Source organism: Arvicanthis niloticus, chromosome 21 (assembly GCF_011762505.2).
Source record: "Arvicanthis niloticus isolate mArvNil1 chromosome 21, mArvNil1.pat.X, whole genome shotgun sequence".
Taxonomy (NCBI): domain Eukaryota; kingdom Metazoa; phylum Chordata; class Mammalia; order Rodentia; family Muridae; genus Arvicanthis; species Arvicanthis niloticus.
In genome coordinates, this window is record NC_047678.1 from 32,057,567 (window position 1) to 32,075,370 (window position 17,804).

A 17,804-nucleotide genomic window follows, 5' to 3' on the forward strand; every position below is an offset into this window, starting at 1 on the left:
CCACAGCCCTCAGTCAGTGCCAGGCAGATCTCAGCACTTACGTACTCTCATGGCCCCGCTCATTAATTTCCTCCTGCAGACTCAAAACACTGGTGAGGTTAATGATCCTCCTCCGAGGGTAGCAAGCAGCTGTCATTTCCTTCCGGGAATCATCTTCCAACATTTCCACAGCGGAGTCTTCCCGAGGTCTCTTTCTGCAATGAAGAGAAGAACTGACAGGTTGTTATTCTTCTGTTTTATTTTTAACTCAGCTAAATGTAACTGTTGCACTTTGGAGAAAGGAGCAGCTTCTCTCTTCCAGTGGCTATCTCTACACAGCTGTGCTGTGGCAGACCAGTAACTGTCCTGTGTCACACTCCTTATCTGACAACCCTCAGATCTCAAGGGTTTTGAGCAAGTAAACTGACCTTGTGAAGCTTCATTAATTCATGAATCATTCCGTGATACATCCATCCATCTGTCTACCCACCCACCCATCCATCTCACACTGATAGGCACCAGCAACATACAGCAGTGAACACATTGGAAAGGAGAAGTCCTCTTGCTTACTTTCTAGTAGAAAAGTTAGCAACGGAAAAAGATTTTTAAAATCAAATTTTAAATGTGTAACTATTTTGTATGTATGGCTATTTTGTCTGAATGTATCTCCATGCACCATATGTATGCAGAGGACGGCACTGAATTTCCTGGGAGTTACAGATGGCTGTGACCCACCAGGTTTTAGGTGCTAGGAATCAAACCTGGGTCATCTGTAAGAGCAGCCAGTGTTCTTAACCACTGAGCCATCTCTCCAGCCCAAGAAAAAGACTTTTAATAGTGGCAGATGCTAGGAAGAAAATATAAGGCCACATAATAAGGCTGATGGGAACCTAAGAGGAGAGGGATCTTTTATTGGAACGGACAGTGTGTTTGGTCTGAATGAGAATAACCTGTACATGTACTTGAGTATTTAGTCCCTAGTAGAACTATTTGGAAAGGCCTTATTGGAAGAGGTATGTCATTGGGGGCGGCTATGAGGCTTCAAAACCTCACAATAGTTCCAGTCTCTCTATCTCTGTCTGTCTGTCTGTCTCCAACTTACAGATCAGATGGAGGCTCTCAAGTACTGTGCCAATACCATGCCTGCCTGCCTGTCTACCTGTCTACCTGCCTGCCTGCCTGCCTGTCTACCTGCCTGCCTGTCTACCTGCCTGCCTGTCTACCTGCCTGCCTGTCTACCTGCCTGTCTACCTGCCTGCCTGCCTACCTGCCTGTCTACCTGCCTGTCTACCTGCCTGCCTGTCTACCTGCCTGCCTGCCTACCTGTCTACCTGCCTGCCTACGTTCCTGCCTACGTTCCTGCCTACCTGCCTGTCTACCTGCCTGTCTACCTGCCTGTCTACCTGCCTGCCTACCTGCCTGCCTACCTGCCTGCCTACCTGCCTGTCTACCTGCCTGTCTACCTGCCTGTCTACCTGCCTGTCTACCTGCCTGCCTACCTGCCTGTCTACCTGCCTGTCTACCTGCCTGCCTACCTGCCTGTCTACCTGCCTGTCTACCTGCCTGTCTACCTGCCTGCCTACCTGCCTGTCTACCTGCCATGATGATCATGGACTAATCCTCTGAATTATGTGGAAGCCCTTAAATGCTTTCTTCTAAAAGTTGCCTTGGTCATGGTTTCTCTTCACACCAACAGAAAAGTAACTAAGACAAAAGCCTCTGGGAAAGTTGACACTTGGGCTGAGACATGGATGACAAGAGCCCGGCGCTCCTAGGATGAGGAATACCAAGGGCAGTAAAAGGATGGGAAGCTCAGCCAGTTCAGACCAGCCATGAGTCATGTGGCTAAAGTACTGCAAAGAGGGCAAGTGGGGAGCAAGTGAGACACAGGCTATCATCTCGTGTGCAATGGGAAGCCTTAGAAAGGCTTCAGCAGAAGGAATACAACCCTATTATCGCTTTGAAGTTTTTTGACTGCTTAAATAGCACTTAATTCCCAAATGATAAACAAATAAAATATTTCCCTGGCAGAGTAAGAGCATTAAATAAGGTAATATAAATAAAGTACCCATGCTTGAAAAATACTCAAATCATTTTATTCTCTGGAAAACTTGCTTGGACACTGTCTTGCTTGGATAATAAAGGAATGATCAACTGGAGTTAAGTAGTATGTCCAAGTGCACAGTGCCAGTTCCTGCTAACACCTCTAAGAGAACATGCACCTCGGGCAAGGGATTTTAAATTGAGCACTAGGGTCAATACCAGCTTATGAAATGAAGCCTGGCCACCTCCTGAGTCTCCCAAGACCCAGACTTTGCAAACTTGTAGAGCATGCACTAGAAATGCTCAAAGTTAAATGACACCTTTTGACTACAGCTCCTTTCACAAATTCTTTTCCCACACGCTTATATACTAGAAATCCTGTAAACTAGGCTGCTTCTGAAAGGACCAGCAGCAGCTGTGGCAAGGATAGAAGAGCCATTTTAGGCTTCTCTCTTCAGTAATCTCTGATGTCAAGGCTTTATTAAAAACAAAAGCTACATCTCTGGTTCCTTCTGATGCATTAACTAAAACATAGAACAGTGGACATTTAAGAACTCTCACAGGAAACCATGTGAACTACTGTCAAATGCAGACAGTAAACACGGCTGTCGCACTGCCCACATCTAGTAGGAAAAGGCACAACTGATTTGTGGAGAACCTGCTGGAAGAGTTTTAGTGAGGAGCACAGGAGGCCACACCTGGAGCTGCCTGGACTGGAAGTGGATGCTGCTTTCTGTGCCGCTGCTTCTGAAGTCCCTATTACTGATTCCCTCTCCAAATTCTCACTCTCAGCAGCTGCTTCAGCGGGGGCTGGGAGCTCAGACATCTCCTCATCCTTCTGCATGGCTTTGTCAGGAGAGCCCTCTGTCCTGTCCCCTTGGACAGGATCCTGGGGCTGGCTGGGCAGAAGCCTGCTTACAGGCTGCAGAAAGGCATCAAGCTTCTGGTCCCGGGAGTCTGTACGGACCATCTGGTAAGCATAGACCTTGTCACCATTTCCACTCGTAGATGAGGAAGCCACACCTGTTGTGGGTTTTACTGCCTCGCCAGAGGGCCCAGCAAGTCCTGGAAGCAAGGTCTGTTTCAAAAGAAAAGACAGTAAAAAGGGCACATAAATGTCCAGATCCCAAAAAAGAACAGTAGTGGACAAAGATGTCAGAGTCAGATGGAGTTACATCACAGTATAACATTCTTAAATATAAAATTCAAGAATTAAGCAAAGTTCTTATAACCTTAAAATTATGTTAAATGAAATGTAAAAAGTTCTTATATTTTGACTTTTTCTACTATAAAAAGATTCTATTTTATTTTTTATGGTAAAACATACACAGCAGGAAACAAACCACCTTAAGCAATTTTTAAGCTAGAGTTCCATGGCAGTGAGTACATTCACATAGCTGGGCTCTATCTCTAGAACTTTTTACCCCTCGAAAATCACACTCAACTTCCCATGTCTTCTCACCCCAGGCCCCGACAACTGTCATTCTGCTGTCTTTTAAATTTGCTGTGGGACTGACCCCACGGCTCTTATGACACTCTACCACTGAGTTATAGCCTCAGAATTCTACTTTTAAATATACTTATTTCCTTCATTCTGTTACCGGAGTCTAAAAAAAACAGTGACTACCCAGAAACAGTGAAAATCCCAGGTCCCAGATTCTGAATTCTAGTTACCAAATACCAATTCCACTGACATGAACTAGAGCACCTTTGAGAAATAACCAATCCGGCAGGTGCTGGAAGAGAAGCACAAGGCTACCCACAACATCTTGTATTGCCAGACACAGGACATCTGGAAGCCTAATGGAACTGGGTCCAAAAAGATGAAGGAACAGCTAAAAGGGACTTCAACTGGATAAGAAAATGAGAAAAAGACAAATGTCTACAAGTGACTAAGGCAGTTGCTTTGTTAATTGTTGTGACTCAGTACCAAGAAAAGAAAGTAGGGAGGGAACAACAGTTCTAACAAATGAGAAAAAGTTTTATATAAAAGATTCCTGTCAATTAATACAGGACAAGATGATAAAGTAGTTAAGACCATAGCCCTACAATCTAAAGCAATAACTGATTACAGTATTGGGGACACTAGTAAGGTATATCGTGGAGGGCAACCTTAAAGCAAAAGAACCAGGCAGTCACCAGAGGAGCTTACTGGTAACACAGAAAGTCATTATGAGCCTCCTGTTGGATGCATTAGGAAGTATAGGGTCCAGCCTTCCCAGAACCATTCATTTCCAGGCCTGTTCCACAGATGCTGAGTCCAGCTTGGCCATGTGTAAGAGACAGCATGACACGATTCCTCCCGCCCCTGGAACAGAGCCAGCAGGCTGTAGGCTTCTTCCACCAGTGTTGACGGTTGCTATGGGCATAAGGCTTGTTTGTATAATAATGTACATGTTTTCAAATTCCTCCAAGGAATGTCTTCCCTGGTAATACTAAAGACTCTATGATAATCAGAGACAGCATGAGTTCAAGAGTCAAACATATGGCTAATATCTCAGCTAAACAGTAAATGCTATGACCTTCAGGACACCCTTTAAAGCTGTAGAAAAGAACTCTAAAAATATAAATTAAAAAACATATAATTTCTCAACCATGCAAAAAATGCAATATGAATTGCAATAAGGATGCAATATGAATTGCAGTAAGGATACAATATGAATTGTATGAGGAGCTTCAGTTCTGAAGGAACAGAGGCAGCTACACTGTGAACCACCTTGTCAGATACAAAGACAGGCAGATACAAATGCAGACAGATTCCTGAGTTCAAGGTCGGCCTGAGACAGAATGCACTTAGGTCCGGGTATGGTCAGAACGGTAATTCCCGGATGGGATCCCACCCAGCTAGCTTTTCATACCAACAGAGGAAGGCAGATTTCTGAATTATTTTGCAATGCTAAAAAAAAAAAAATAAAGAAAGTACAAGTTGTCTCCAAAGAATCAGAGGGCTGGGTCAAGGGTGCTGATGTATAAGACAATCAAAAGGGAACCTGGAGTAAATGACTGGATTGATACGCAAAATAAAAGACTGGGCTTATAATCTGTAGGAGATGAGCTATCCAGAGGAATTTTTAGAATATCAAGAGAGAACTCCTTAGAGAACAGTCTCAAGCAGAAAATATATATAGAGAGAGTAGTTTGGAGATCTTCAGAGAAAGCAGAAGAGAGGCTGCCAGCTTGGACCTATGATTTGACTTCCAGTTGTTTGTTTTCCCCCGCTCCCAGACACCCCTTCTCACAGAACCCTCTCTCCAACCCGAAGCTGGTCCTTGGCAGTTCACAATTATGCTACAACTTCCACACTGAGAAAGACATGTGAGAGACCCAGAAAACTGCACTGAACTTGCTAAGACACGCTATGGTCAAGAGTAACATGCTTATTTCCTTAACAGGAAGGCAGACTGTTCAACACTCTCCAGATGCTTCAGTGCTCGTAATTTAAGCACGGATACAATGAGAGCTTGACTGGAGGTTCTAGCAGGGGAGCGCTACTTTATACTCTTGACCAAAGACCTGTCCTCCTGTAGGTCCTCTTCTGTTCAGGAAGGAGCATGTAGCTTTCGGAAGGATGCACATGGAGTGGTAAGGAAGGGGAAACCTGCTCAGCCAGCCAGATCAGCTGGTGACCAATGGGGTGACAGATGCCACAACCAGATTGCTCTCTCATCCCACAGGGAAAGAATACAGGGAAAAAGCCCAGCAGGAAATGATTCTGATGTGGCCAACCTACCTTTCAGCCTGGTGTACTCCTGCAGTATCCAGGGACTAACACTGTGCTCTTTCTCACCACCACCCCCAACTGCTTCTCACAAGAAAGCCTTGGTTCCATCCCATAATCCACAGCAGAAGCAAGACTAGTGTTTGCCTCCTCACTACCAAAAGGAGTAAGATGGACACATATGAGTGAGCCCCCCTCCCCCCAAAAAAACACCCATCTTCAGATAAAGAATTACTGGGGTAAAATGAATGGGAGGGGCAAGGCGACAGTCATCTGGCAAACTAATTTTAGGCTGTGTGTGATTCAGAGAAGTTCTGAGCCAGATCCTGATGATGTGACTGTAGTTAACAGCACTGAACTGTGTATGTGGTCAAAATGCTTCGGATGCTACACTCTATAACATCAAACACCAGCTCTTGGACTAGAGTATGAGAATTTACAGCCACGGGAAGTGCAGAAAACCAAGGTATGCTAACTTGGATTTGTTTTCTTTTGAGAAATCAAACTAGAATGAATAAAATTTATTAAAAAAATCTAGGCAAAAAATGTTTTTGTGTCTGAATATAGTTATGCCCCTAGATTTCCAACTCAAAGCAATATAGAGGATCAGAGAGAATTAAATAACACTACAAAGAAACAACCAGCCAATCAATCTAAATGTACATTATGCTACAGGAAACACAGAGATGCCAATGAGAACAGCAATTTTAAAAAAGAAGCTGGGGCTGGCAGGATAGCTCTGTGGGCAGAAGTGCTGGTCGGCAAACCATGACAACCTGAGTTAATCCCTGGAAGTCACCACTAAAAGGAGAGATCTGACTCATCACAGTTACCTTCTGATCTTCACATGCTCGCCACAGCATGTGTGCACCACGCCTCCATGAGCACACACAGACAAATAAGTCAAAGGAGGTGGCTTTACTTAATTCAAAGAAACTTAAGAGACTTCAGGAAGGGAGGCCCAGTGGTACACATCTGGGACTCCAGTTCTTGAGAGGCAGAAGCAGAAGAATCAGAAGTTTAAGGTTCCTCAACTTTATTCAAAGTCAAGGCCAGCCTAGGCTATGAAACCCAATTTCCCCCAAAATAAAAGTAAACACAGACAAGACAGCCAAATTAAGAGATTTAAAAAAATGTAACAACTAAATATTATGACCTGAACTTCTCTGGATACAGATTTGAACACACCTACTGTTTAACAGACTCTCAGGAAAATTAAGATATTTGAATAAGATTAGATAGTAAATGATGTCATTGCTATTAATTTTATTGTGTCCTATTTATATTATGGTTATATAAGAAACTTTTTAGATGTATAATGAAGTACTAAGGAAGAAATCAATGTCTAAAATATCTTTAAGATATAATTTTCTCTCCCCTAAGTAAGACAAAAATATATAAACCCAGCAGGGCAAAATGCCGATGTTATTAAAGCTGGGCGACAGGTATATGACGACTTAATTTTTTAAAAAATCTATTTATTTTATGTATATGAGTACACTGTTGCTGTCTTTAGACACACCAGAAGAGAGCATTAGATCCCATTACAGATGGCTGTGAGCCACCATGTGGTTGCTGTGAATTGAACTCAGGACCTCTGGAAGAGCAGCCAGTGCTCTTGATTACTGAGCCATCTCTCCAGCCCATGACGACTTAATTTTATCTCTGCTTAGAAAATGCATAAAGAAGGGTTGGGGATTTAGCTCAGTGGTAGAGCGCTTGCCTAGCAAGCGCAAGGCCCTGGGTTCGGTCCTCAGCTCTGGAAAAAAAAAAAAAAGACAAAATAACAGAAAATGCATAAAGATAAAACAAAGTATCAGCGCTATTCAAAAACAGAACACCTTTCTTGAAGACAGTCCAAGTCCAGAGGAGGGCTGGCTCAGGGGTCAGAACATCTGCTGTGTAATCGTGAGGACCTGGGTCAAATGCCCAGCATCCAGCAAGGTCTGGCCTGGCCACAGTGTCCATTACCTAATTCCTGGGGTAGAAGCAGGCAGCTCTTGAGAGTCACTTGCCCGTCAGCCTCACTCAGAGAGCATCAGTTCAGTGAAAGTCAGTCTCAAGGCAGTAAGGAGACAGAACAAAGTCAATACCCTGCTCTGGCCTCTGCATACAAGTGTATGGATGCATGACCTGTGCACATGTGCATGCACACACACAGAGACACAGAGAGACACTCAAGTACAAAAATCCCAGAGAAAAAGAAAGAAAGAAAGAAAGAAAGAAAGAAAGAAAGAAAGGAAGAAAGAAAGAAAACTATCAAAGAAATAAAAGGCAATTCAAGGTTGTAACAAAAAACCTGTTTTCATGATGTGATAAAATGTGGAACACATTTCAAAGCAGCAAAGGCCCAGAAAGACTGTAGAGGTAGACTTCCTCACCTGGGTGAAATACATCCTGGACGAGTTGGAGCCCAGTAGCTTGCTCTCAATGTGCTGCTGCACAAGCTGCAGAATACTCTCCTCATGAAGAAAGTGAACTTCATGCTTGGTGGGGTGCACATTGACATCCACATTCTGAGGACTGATTTCCAAACTAGCATGAAAAGAGAAAAGGACCACAAGAGATGGGAAAAATCTACATGTGGTGACATATGATGACTAGACAACATGGCAAGGCCAAATCACCATGGCCTCAAACCTCAAGATCAAGTCAGGAACCGTGTGGCTTTTGGGGACTTGCATCACTGTCCTTGGCCTTAGCATCATTTATAGACTGGATACAGTAGCTCTCCTCACTTTAGTTACAGTGGGAATTAAGTCCATGCAAGACATCTTGCATGCGTGCGTGCATGCATGTGTGCATGTTAGTTACCGCATGTCAGCTGTCAGCAGAACTGCTGGATTATGTGACCTCAGGCAAGTAGCCAACGTCTCTGAATGTTTTCTCAGCTCCAAAGACAGGGTAACTATCAAATTGTCCCCTTCCCTCACTTTCCAGAAGATGCAAAAGAACTCTCTTGTCAACTCAGAGCTCTTACCCTGCTCCTCATCCATCTTTCATGGCTTGCTAAAAATGGAGCTTGGCATTATGAAGCTCGGTCGGTAGAGGGCACTACAGGCACAGCGGGAGGAGTCTTCTTGCACACAAAGCTCAGCAGCAGTTTCCTGTTATGGGCAGTAGGAGCACAGCAGCTCCTCAGGACAGTGCTGAGGACTGCCTCAAGCACTTCTCCCAGGAACACAAGCCACAGGCACATTCTTTCATCAGGGCCTCATCTCAGCAGCAGGGTGGTGGAGACAGGAATGGCAAGAGGCTCTATTATATCTCAGCCCGGAGAAGGGGCTGCTCTCTTGCACCTGTTGTTCCTGTCATTGATCTCTGTTTAAGGCTCTGGTACTTGACTTCAGTATTAATTTCTTCATTAAACTTTCTTGTTCTGTTGCATGATTTCTATCTCCTATTTAGATCCTGCCTGTTAAAGAACAAGCTGATGACATTACAGATTTATTGCCCAGCAAGGACACATATGATGGAGTCAACAACTGTACAGTAAATCTAAAAGCTACTTTCATCCATGGCCATAAAATGTCTGATCTCATCTAAAACCCATTTTGGAACATGTTTTTTTTTACTCTTTCTCTCATTTCAGTGAGATTAGAACAAAGAAAACTTTCTTTTTTTGAGACAGGGTCTTGTTACACTGGCCTAGAAACTTAAAATTCTCCAAAACACCAGGTTCACAGGAGTGTTCCAGAAGGCTAAGCTAAGAATTACCTTTTTGACAGTTTTTGCCAGAAGGCTAAGGTTTCAAACTTGAAAGATTTCAGTTCTGTATGGGGCCCTTGTGAAGTTTTGTTGCAAAGACAATGGTCATTCTTCATGCTGATTTTTGGAGAGGCTTTTTCAGATAAGCAGAACAAGACATAAAGAAGAGACTTTGACTGTATGGGCTTTGGTTTAAGTCAGGCAAGCCCTCAACTATATGTGATGATGAAGCATGGCTGCTACAATATTTAAGGAAGCCACTGGCATCTGCCAAGCTAAGGCATGAACCCTACAAGAAGGCAGGCAGGTAAAGGCAGTTACCACAGGCCTGCCAACCAGAACTGGTGGAAAGAGGAAAGAAAAACCGACTCCAGAAATGTGACTGCTGACTTCCATACATGTCCCTTGTGTCCCATGCCCCATGCTCTCCCACTCCTTCTCTCTTTCTCTTACCACCCCGCTACATTAAATAAACAAAGAAAAAGAATCTTTTAAAATGTTTAAAGACTCCTTGAAAGGCAGGATGCTGTTTCCTGACCCAAGTGGAAGGAAGCACAGTCTCTGAGTGAGTAAGAAAGATGCCATTTTCCTGTGGAAGGACAGGGCATCCTTTCAGGGCTGTGGCTGACAACTGACAGGCAACCTCTTTCACAGAGCACTGAAGTGTCTGGTGCTAATTACCTGAGGTACAGGAATGGGTGTGTGTTTTTGGGCAAATATGCTGCATATACAGTTTCTATGGCTTTCCTCAAGGCAGCTGATTCTACCAGACGGTCTGAAAAAATAAAAGGAGAATTAACCAGATCATACTTGTCCTTTAGATGGTCACAGCTGCATCCTCACACATGGCCATAGTCACCCGTGGAGTGGCAACCTTATCAGATGCCCAGCAACAAGAGCCCCCTTTATCTGTTACCACTTCCCAGCATCTCACTACAAGCTTGGGGTTTTCCTCTCATGAGAGGGTGTCCAATTCTGCCTGCTCACTTGCCTTCCCCCATCAGCCCGTGCACGTTAGCTTTGCCGTCAGTGGCTCTTAGCAGCTCTCAGACATTTCAGTCCACAAAGACAAAGCTGCCAATCACACACGCCAAAAGCTGAGAGAAACCACAGTGATGGATAAACTATGCCCAAGTGTCCAGTCCTACAGCACAGATGTGTGTGATCCACAGTGAGGTGAGAGCACTAACTTTGTCCACAGAGGGCTCCATACTAAACGAGGAAGGCTAAGAGCAAGCTCCCTGGCACCTCAGGCAGTAGAAGCAGCTCAGTGCTGGTTAAGGTGGTTTACGTGAACCAAGCTTTGAGGGTATAGAGAAAGGCTAGAAGTCAAGACTAAAGACAAAGGAAGATCTATTTTCAGAAATTTTTTTTCTCCTGAGACATATTTTTAAAAGTAGCTTAATGAACTGTGTTCTATGAACTGGCAGGCAAGAAGACTATGTCACATCTTTGTATTTCTAACAAGAGTGAAGATTTTATCAATGATGAGACTATTATTTTTTGAGTGATCTCCACATTCACAGCCCCTTTAACAATGCCACACTGTGCTCTGTAACTCCTGTATTGCTGGTATACAGGCCTGGTGGTATAGCTAACAAGACAGACGAAGCAAATCTGCTGAGGTCTATGAACGTGAGGCAGGCTTTCTTTCACAGTGATGGTTATCACTGTCCCTAGGTGAGCATGTACAGGACAGAATAGAAAGCTGGCCTTTTTCATCATTATGAACAAATCAGCCAGTGTTAAAACATAAGATGTATGGTTCCTGGACCAAGCAGAAATATGAACAGGCTAGTCAAATAATACTTGGTTGACTCTTGCTTTTGTGCTCTATAGTAACCATGTATAATATAAAGCAGTTATTCTTTTTTTTTTTTTTTAAGTCTTAAGTATACTTATTTTTGGGGAGGAGGGACAAGGACATATGGAGGACAACTTACAGGAGTCAGTTCTAAGATGTGGTCCTGGGACCAGAACTCAGGTCATCATGCTTTCTGATAAGTGCCTTTACTTGCTGAGTCTTTACACTGTCCCCTAAAGCTGTTATTCTTATGCTTAGAACAAAACTAATGAAAACATTGTTCCTAAGCCTTACATGTGACAAGCCTTATTATTTATTGGGCTTAGGACTTCTTAATATAGTAGAAAAGATGCCTGCTATATAAGTGGTATTAACAGAATGTATCTAACAGTGGTTGGCCTCTTTAACTGCTCCTGGATTGCTCTGAACAACTGCTGTAAAATATACATGATGAGCCAGGAGGTAGTGGTGGATATTTTTAATCTCAGCACTCAGGAGGCAAAGGCAGGTAGATCTCTAGGAGTTTGATTCCAGCCTGGTCTAAAATGCAAGTTCCAGAACAGCCAGGGTTGTTATACAGAGAAATCCTGTCTCAAACATCCAATCCAAAGCAAACCAAACCAGATAAGAACATACATAACTTGAGGGCTAGTGAGGTGGCTCCTACACAGGATCTAAGGTTGGTTTCCAGAACTCACACCAGGCAGCTCACAATCACCTGAAACTCCAGTTCTAGGAGACACAACAGTCTCTTCTGGCCTCTGCAGGCACTGCACTCACACATAAATAAAAATAAGTAAAAAAAGATTTTGTTTAAAGATGTGTAATTTAAAAGATTTATAGCCACTTACTGCCCCCCCCCAAAAAGGAAGAAAATATACAATTTCCAATAGCAAACAAAGAAGATAGCAACCAGAGTTATGATGACCACTTTATAATAACGGCACGGGCCTACAATACACCACAGAGGTGCTGTACATTCACGTCCACTGCTGCACCACTCACAATAGCAAGGAAACCGAACCAGCCTACAAGCTATCACCAGATAAATGGATATGGAAATGTAGTCCATAAATACAACGGAATTTCATTAAGTCATAAAGAAAAATCATCAAGTTTGCAGAAAAATTAATGGAACTTGAAGTGATATTAACAGAGTTAACCTGACCTAGGAAGACAGATGTGGCATAGGACAGAATACCAGGACATGGAGATGGAAGGGGAACTCCTAGGCAAGGAAGGGCATGGGCAGGGGACAGGAGCTGAGGAGTGACAAAAAGTATGTGTGAAAATGACATGAGACCTTTTATTTTATATGCAAATTAAGAAACAAAATAAATATATCTATACCTTAAAAACAAAAAAACAATGGTTCACAACCATTCTTAACTCTAGTTCCAGGGGAATCAACACTTCTTGCCTCCAAGGGCATCAGGCATATGCACAGTGAACAAACATACAGGGAGGCAAAATATTCATTCACACAGGTAAAATAAGTATAGCCAAAACTAAATTTATCTTACCAGCCTATACCCATGTCTTAGGTATATTCTTTTTCATTCTCTCAGTACCCATCTTAAATCTCTATTCAACAGGTTCTTAGTAAACTCCAATTTTGTTTTTGTTTTTTTAAAAAGGCCTTTGAAGATAAGAATAGGAAAATCGAATGTGTGGAAAGGTGTTTGTTTCTCATGTGGGAAAGGACCCTGAGCTCTGACTACCAGGGCGGGCAGTACTGTTACTCTAGCACCATCAAACCCTCACAATATACAACTGAGCTACACAAATCCGAAAGTCAAACAGTACTCACTTAATAAAAACCATGTAAATAACACGTTATCAGAGAGATAAGAACTGGGAGAGAATTTCAAGCTAATTTAATTTCTCCCTTGATTTCTAGAATTATCCTTAGTATCATAAATTTCATTCTTTAAAAGAAAAATTCTCAAGGTTCTCAGGATTCAGCTTTTCAGTAACAATGCCTATGGTGATTTGAATATGCTTGGCCCACAGAGTGGCACTATTAGGAGGTGTGGCCTTGCTGGAGTAGGTGTGGCCTTATTAGAATGTGTCACTGAGGGGGTGGTCAATGAGACCCTCCCCTTAACCATGTGGGAGTCAGTCTTCTCTTAGCAGGCCTTGAGATGAAGATGTAGAATTCTCATGCCTGCCCGGATGCTGCCATGCCCTTGCCTTGATGATAATGGATTGAACCTCTAAATCTGTAAGTCAGCCTCAATTAAATGTTGTCCTTAGAAGAGTTGCCTTGTTCATGGTTTCTCTTCACAGCAGTAAAACCCTAAGACAATGCTTATACTCAAGTCTTGATTTTCTGCCGTACAATGTGGAACAGCAGCCTGACCTAAAGGCAGAATAGGGTCTGCTTGTAAAGGCTGTAATGCCAGCACAGAGGAAGGCAATCTGGCCTACACTGCTCAAGGTAAAGAAGCGGAGTGTGATAGCCAACAACACAGACAAGGTACAAATTATAGATACTTTCTAACTGGGCCAAACTGTGACATGAAGTCTCCCCATGTGCGATTCCCTGGGAGTTAGGAACTCTTGGGTTCCATACAGCTATCTGTGTAGACACTTGGTTCTTCCGCACTTACGGTTGATGAAGAGTAGAAAAATGCACTTCTTCACTGAGTAGTTTGCATTCGATATATATCCATTCATTTTGAAAGCTAGGGTTTTATCCTCACACCCAACTTCTATCAGTTCTCTGTTTAGAAAAGAGAAATTTTGAGACTCTTGAAAGCACAAGAAATCTTACATGTCAGAAAAGAATCACAATAGTAAAAAACAGAGTTCCTTCCCATAAGCCATCTTTGCCCCATAAAAAAAAAAAAAAAAATCTATGTCTAAGTTCAGCTAAGGTCCTATAAGTCCTCTCAACATCTGTCTTCCATCTATCCAACTGTCTACCCATTCTCTGCCCAGCCACCTACTCAGTGTTTTCAAGTATGTGCTGAGTGCTGGGCACCACTCTAACTGCTGAAAAGAGGAATCTAGGCTCTCAGTCCTTACTTTGCTTAAAATTAAATTTTGTTATCATAACTAAATCCCAAAGCTTTAAGCCCCAAACCCATCTCTGCTGACCTGAAACATTACTGTACTGATTATCGCCATAATGGATTCCCAAGAATGTTTACTGGCAAGGACAGGTAAACAGGAGCCGGTCTCTCTGAAAGCCACATTTAGTTCTTCCTAAGTCTTCAGAATAGCCTACTGGTAGCTAGTTACCTCCTAGAGTCCTGTGAGAAGCAGAGTCATCCCAGCTGGTAACTAAGTGCATCCCTACTGTGGTATGCACTCACTAGATTTGGCTGCACAGACAGAGGATGCTTTTCCTGCAGTAGGCCCTGAGTCTCTAGGTGGAAAGTGCAGCCTGCAGGGTTGCACATACACACTGACACACAAACTCTTTCTTCCGCCAATGTCTCAGGAGGTCAGACTGGAAATCTGCTTCTGGAATGCTCTCTAGGGACAATGTCTAATCTCTTATAGCCTGTGAGGATTCCATGGCAACTACTGTTCAGTCTTAAAATCTTGTCAAAAGCTCTTAAAAGCTACCCTGTAGAATACAGAGATCTTCCTTTGCTCTAGGAATACAGTTTTTAAAACTAACTCGTTTACATTTAATTAGAAAGAAAAGTGTGATAACAATCAAAGTACTTGTTCCCTTGGTTTGACTCAAAGAATGAATAGTTTGTCCTTGGAAGTAGAATTTCAGTATTAGGACAACTGCCAATGCTTTTGAAACCTTGTGGGAAGGGAAGGCAGACCCCGTTGGCTCCACAGGAAGCCACCTGGGGTATGTGGTGAAAAAAAGCAGGCATTCCTAGTGGGAATAGTGGGCTTTACAAACAAGGGGAGCTCCAGAGGAACTCATCCCAGAAGCAAACTCTCCTTGTGGGCCATCTCTGAAAATGAAGCGCTGCTAATGCCTGCATATGTAGTCTTTAAGAATAGAACATTTCAGCCAGGCTTACACAGAGAAACCCTGTCTCAAAAAACCAAAAAAAAAAAAAAAAAAAAAAAAAAAAATCATCCAGATTTACATCTTTAACTCCTGACACAAAATCTAAAATAAAAAAGGCAATTAATCAACGTTGAGTGACAAGTAAGTTAAATCCTCCCAATAACAACGAAAAAAGGGAACAGGAACGTCCAAGAGTGACAGAACTCTAAACTTTAAAGAGAACAAGCTGATTTATAGGCACAGCACCCAGTAGACAAAGCACCCCAGGGAACACTGACTACATAAAACATCGACGCTATCAACTACCATGAAGCACAGGAACAAGCCTAATATCTGACTACGCCAACTCTCCAGCATTTACTGTCAACATGTTTCAAGTAAAAACTGGGTTGATGAACCAAGGGAAGGAACAAAAAGAATTCTGTTATATGTGATTACTGACATACCGACTAACAGCATTTCCAAAGATGGAGCGAATGTTGTCCACAGTTGTGGCATTGGGTAGTGTTCTGACATCAGACACTGTCTCACCTTGCTGAAAAACAACAGACAACATTGTGACTTGACATCTGATGGCACCAAGAAGAATGCTTTTCTTAAAAATCATCTACTTTTCTTTCCTAATATAAAATTGTTCTTCAAAAATCATAATTTAGGGACTGAAGATGTGGCCTAGCCATTAAGAACACTGGCTGCTGCTCCTGCAGAGGTTCCAAGTTTGTTCCCAGAACCCACACAGCACTCACAAACCATCTATAAATCCATTTCCAGGTGATCTGATGGCCTCTTCTGGCCTCTGTGGGCACCAAGCATGTACATGGTATACAGACATACATGCAGGCAAAAATTTGCACACATAAAACAAAAATGGATATATCTTTAAAAAAAAATCATGACTTACTTTTTTAACTGAGAAACTAATGCCTGAGTTGTGTATTGAATACCTGGAAAAGAAAAAGTAAAAGCTAAGCAGAGGGCATCCAAATGCACAATAAATTCAGCCAGCTACTTTTAATTAGATAAGTTGGTAGATTTATAAGAAAAAGGCGATTTAAGCAAAGGTATGTACAAACTAAAATACCTTGGTATAATCTCTATTACCCACAAGAAAACAAAGTAACACAGACTCGTGGAGATTACGCCTCCCCATGTGACCAAGTCACAGGAAACACCAAGGGTTACAGGCTGCTGACGGGATCTCAGTTAATATGAACCTGTAGGTTCCATTCATGGTGACAGACCTGGGCTGCCACCACGACATCCTAACACTCGATTCACCTCTGCACTTGATTCCCTCAGCACAGCATGCTCATCACTGCTCTTTTCCTGGTGCTGGTCCTCTCCAGTATCTCAGTATCGCCACAGCCTTTTTGAAGCCAACTTTATCACTCCTATATTCACTAACTCCACGAACTAAAGAACTGTCTTTATTAATATCAATTGTCTACCTTAGCGCACTTAGAACCAAAACAGCCACTGAGAATATTTTTGATGCTAATTTACACAATTTTACTAGTGAAGAGTGGGGAGAGTGTAGGAGACCGAATACATAAACCTGTTCCTGTATGGACAGATATATTTTTAGAACTACTGACACAAATCACTATTATGATTAAGACATGTAGTTCAAACCCCATTGCAGCCATGTATAGTGAAGGATGATGCCTATCTGTACCTGATTCTACCTTTGCTTGCTTGAATCCCCTTTTCCTGTTTAAATGGATCAGACATCGAAGTCACTTTGGGAAACTTCTTTTATCCCATCCCTCCAAAAGCATGCTAAGTAAAGACTGCTAACTAGTAAGTCTCCCCAGAGCTGTGGGTACCAAACTATGGATCCTAGTAATGCCAATCATAGCACTGTCCAGGAGTTGACGCCAAAGCCGAGGCAGAAAAAAACAACAGAAGGATCACCAGCCGCCTTGGCTCCTGCCTCATCTCACCTACCCAGTGAGCAACAGTAACTTTTTTTTTCCTTTTGGCTCAAGATATCTAAGGTTAGTTTGCTTCATCTGGCAGCCAGGAACCCAGCAAAAGAGACCAACTGTGCCCCTTGCAAGATGAGTCAAGACTCAAGACTGATGAACAAACTGGGACCAGAACAGCACACGGCCTGCTCAGCTGTTTGCACCTAGCTGTCAGGTACTCTCAATTGACAAGCACTGGGGCACATTCCTTTAAAGACAGAGCTCAAGGACCCACTCCCAAATTTTGGACGGTACCTGGCAACAACTTCCAAAATCTTCCCGTACTCTTCACTTGGATTCTTTAAAGCCTTCCTCCTTGTGATTATGTTGTAAAAAAGGTCTTCCACCTGAAGAAAGATCCGTTTGTCTTGTAAATTCCTGGGTGTGTGTGGAAAGAATCACACAGTCTACCGAAAGCTGGATATTAAAGTATTGAATGCTGTGACATTCCCAACAGACTGTTCTAAGTGCTGACTCGGGGAGGGGAAGAAATAAGACAGCATCAATCTCACATTCACTGACTTCTTAGATAATGATGGCTGGCTGCATGGTAGGCTGTTTGCTAAAAATATGAGGACATTTTAAATTATTGTCTTGCTC

At 42.7% G+C, this 17,804-nt stretch overlaps 1 protein-coding gene across 5 annotated transcripts in view; it reads right to left on the bottom strand.

The window, feature by feature from the left end:
* Mlh1 (mutL homolog 1) overlaps nucleotides 1-17,804 on the bottom strand; it is a 43,373-nt gene that overhangs the window by 12,561 nt on the left and 13,008 nt on the right. For all 5 annotated transcript variants that reach the window (XR_013105708.1, XM_034484496.2, XM_076917885.1 and 2 more), the window contains exons 6-13: nucleotides 17,460-17,551; nucleotides 16,139-16,181; nucleotides 15,684-15,772; nucleotides 13,865-13,977; nucleotides 10,130-10,223; nucleotides 8,122-8,275; nucleotides 2,721-3,100; nucleotides 46-194 (exon numbers count right to left, since the gene is read on the bottom strand). Coding sequence is in view for 4 of the 5 variants with exons in the window: in XM_034484496.2 (XP_034340387.1) it covers nucleotides 46-194; nucleotides 2,721-3,100; nucleotides 8,122-8,275; nucleotides 10,130-10,223; nucleotides 13,865-13,977; nucleotides 15,684-15,772; nucleotides 16,139-16,181; nucleotides 17,460-17,551 (1,114 nt within the window). In the remaining variant the exon portion in view is untranslated. The remainder of the gene's footprint in view (nucleotides 1-45; nucleotides 195-2,720; nucleotides 3,101-8,121; nucleotides 8,276-10,129; nucleotides 10,224-13,864; nucleotides 13,978-15,683; nucleotides 15,773-16,138; nucleotides 16,182-17,459; nucleotides 17,552-17,804) is intronic.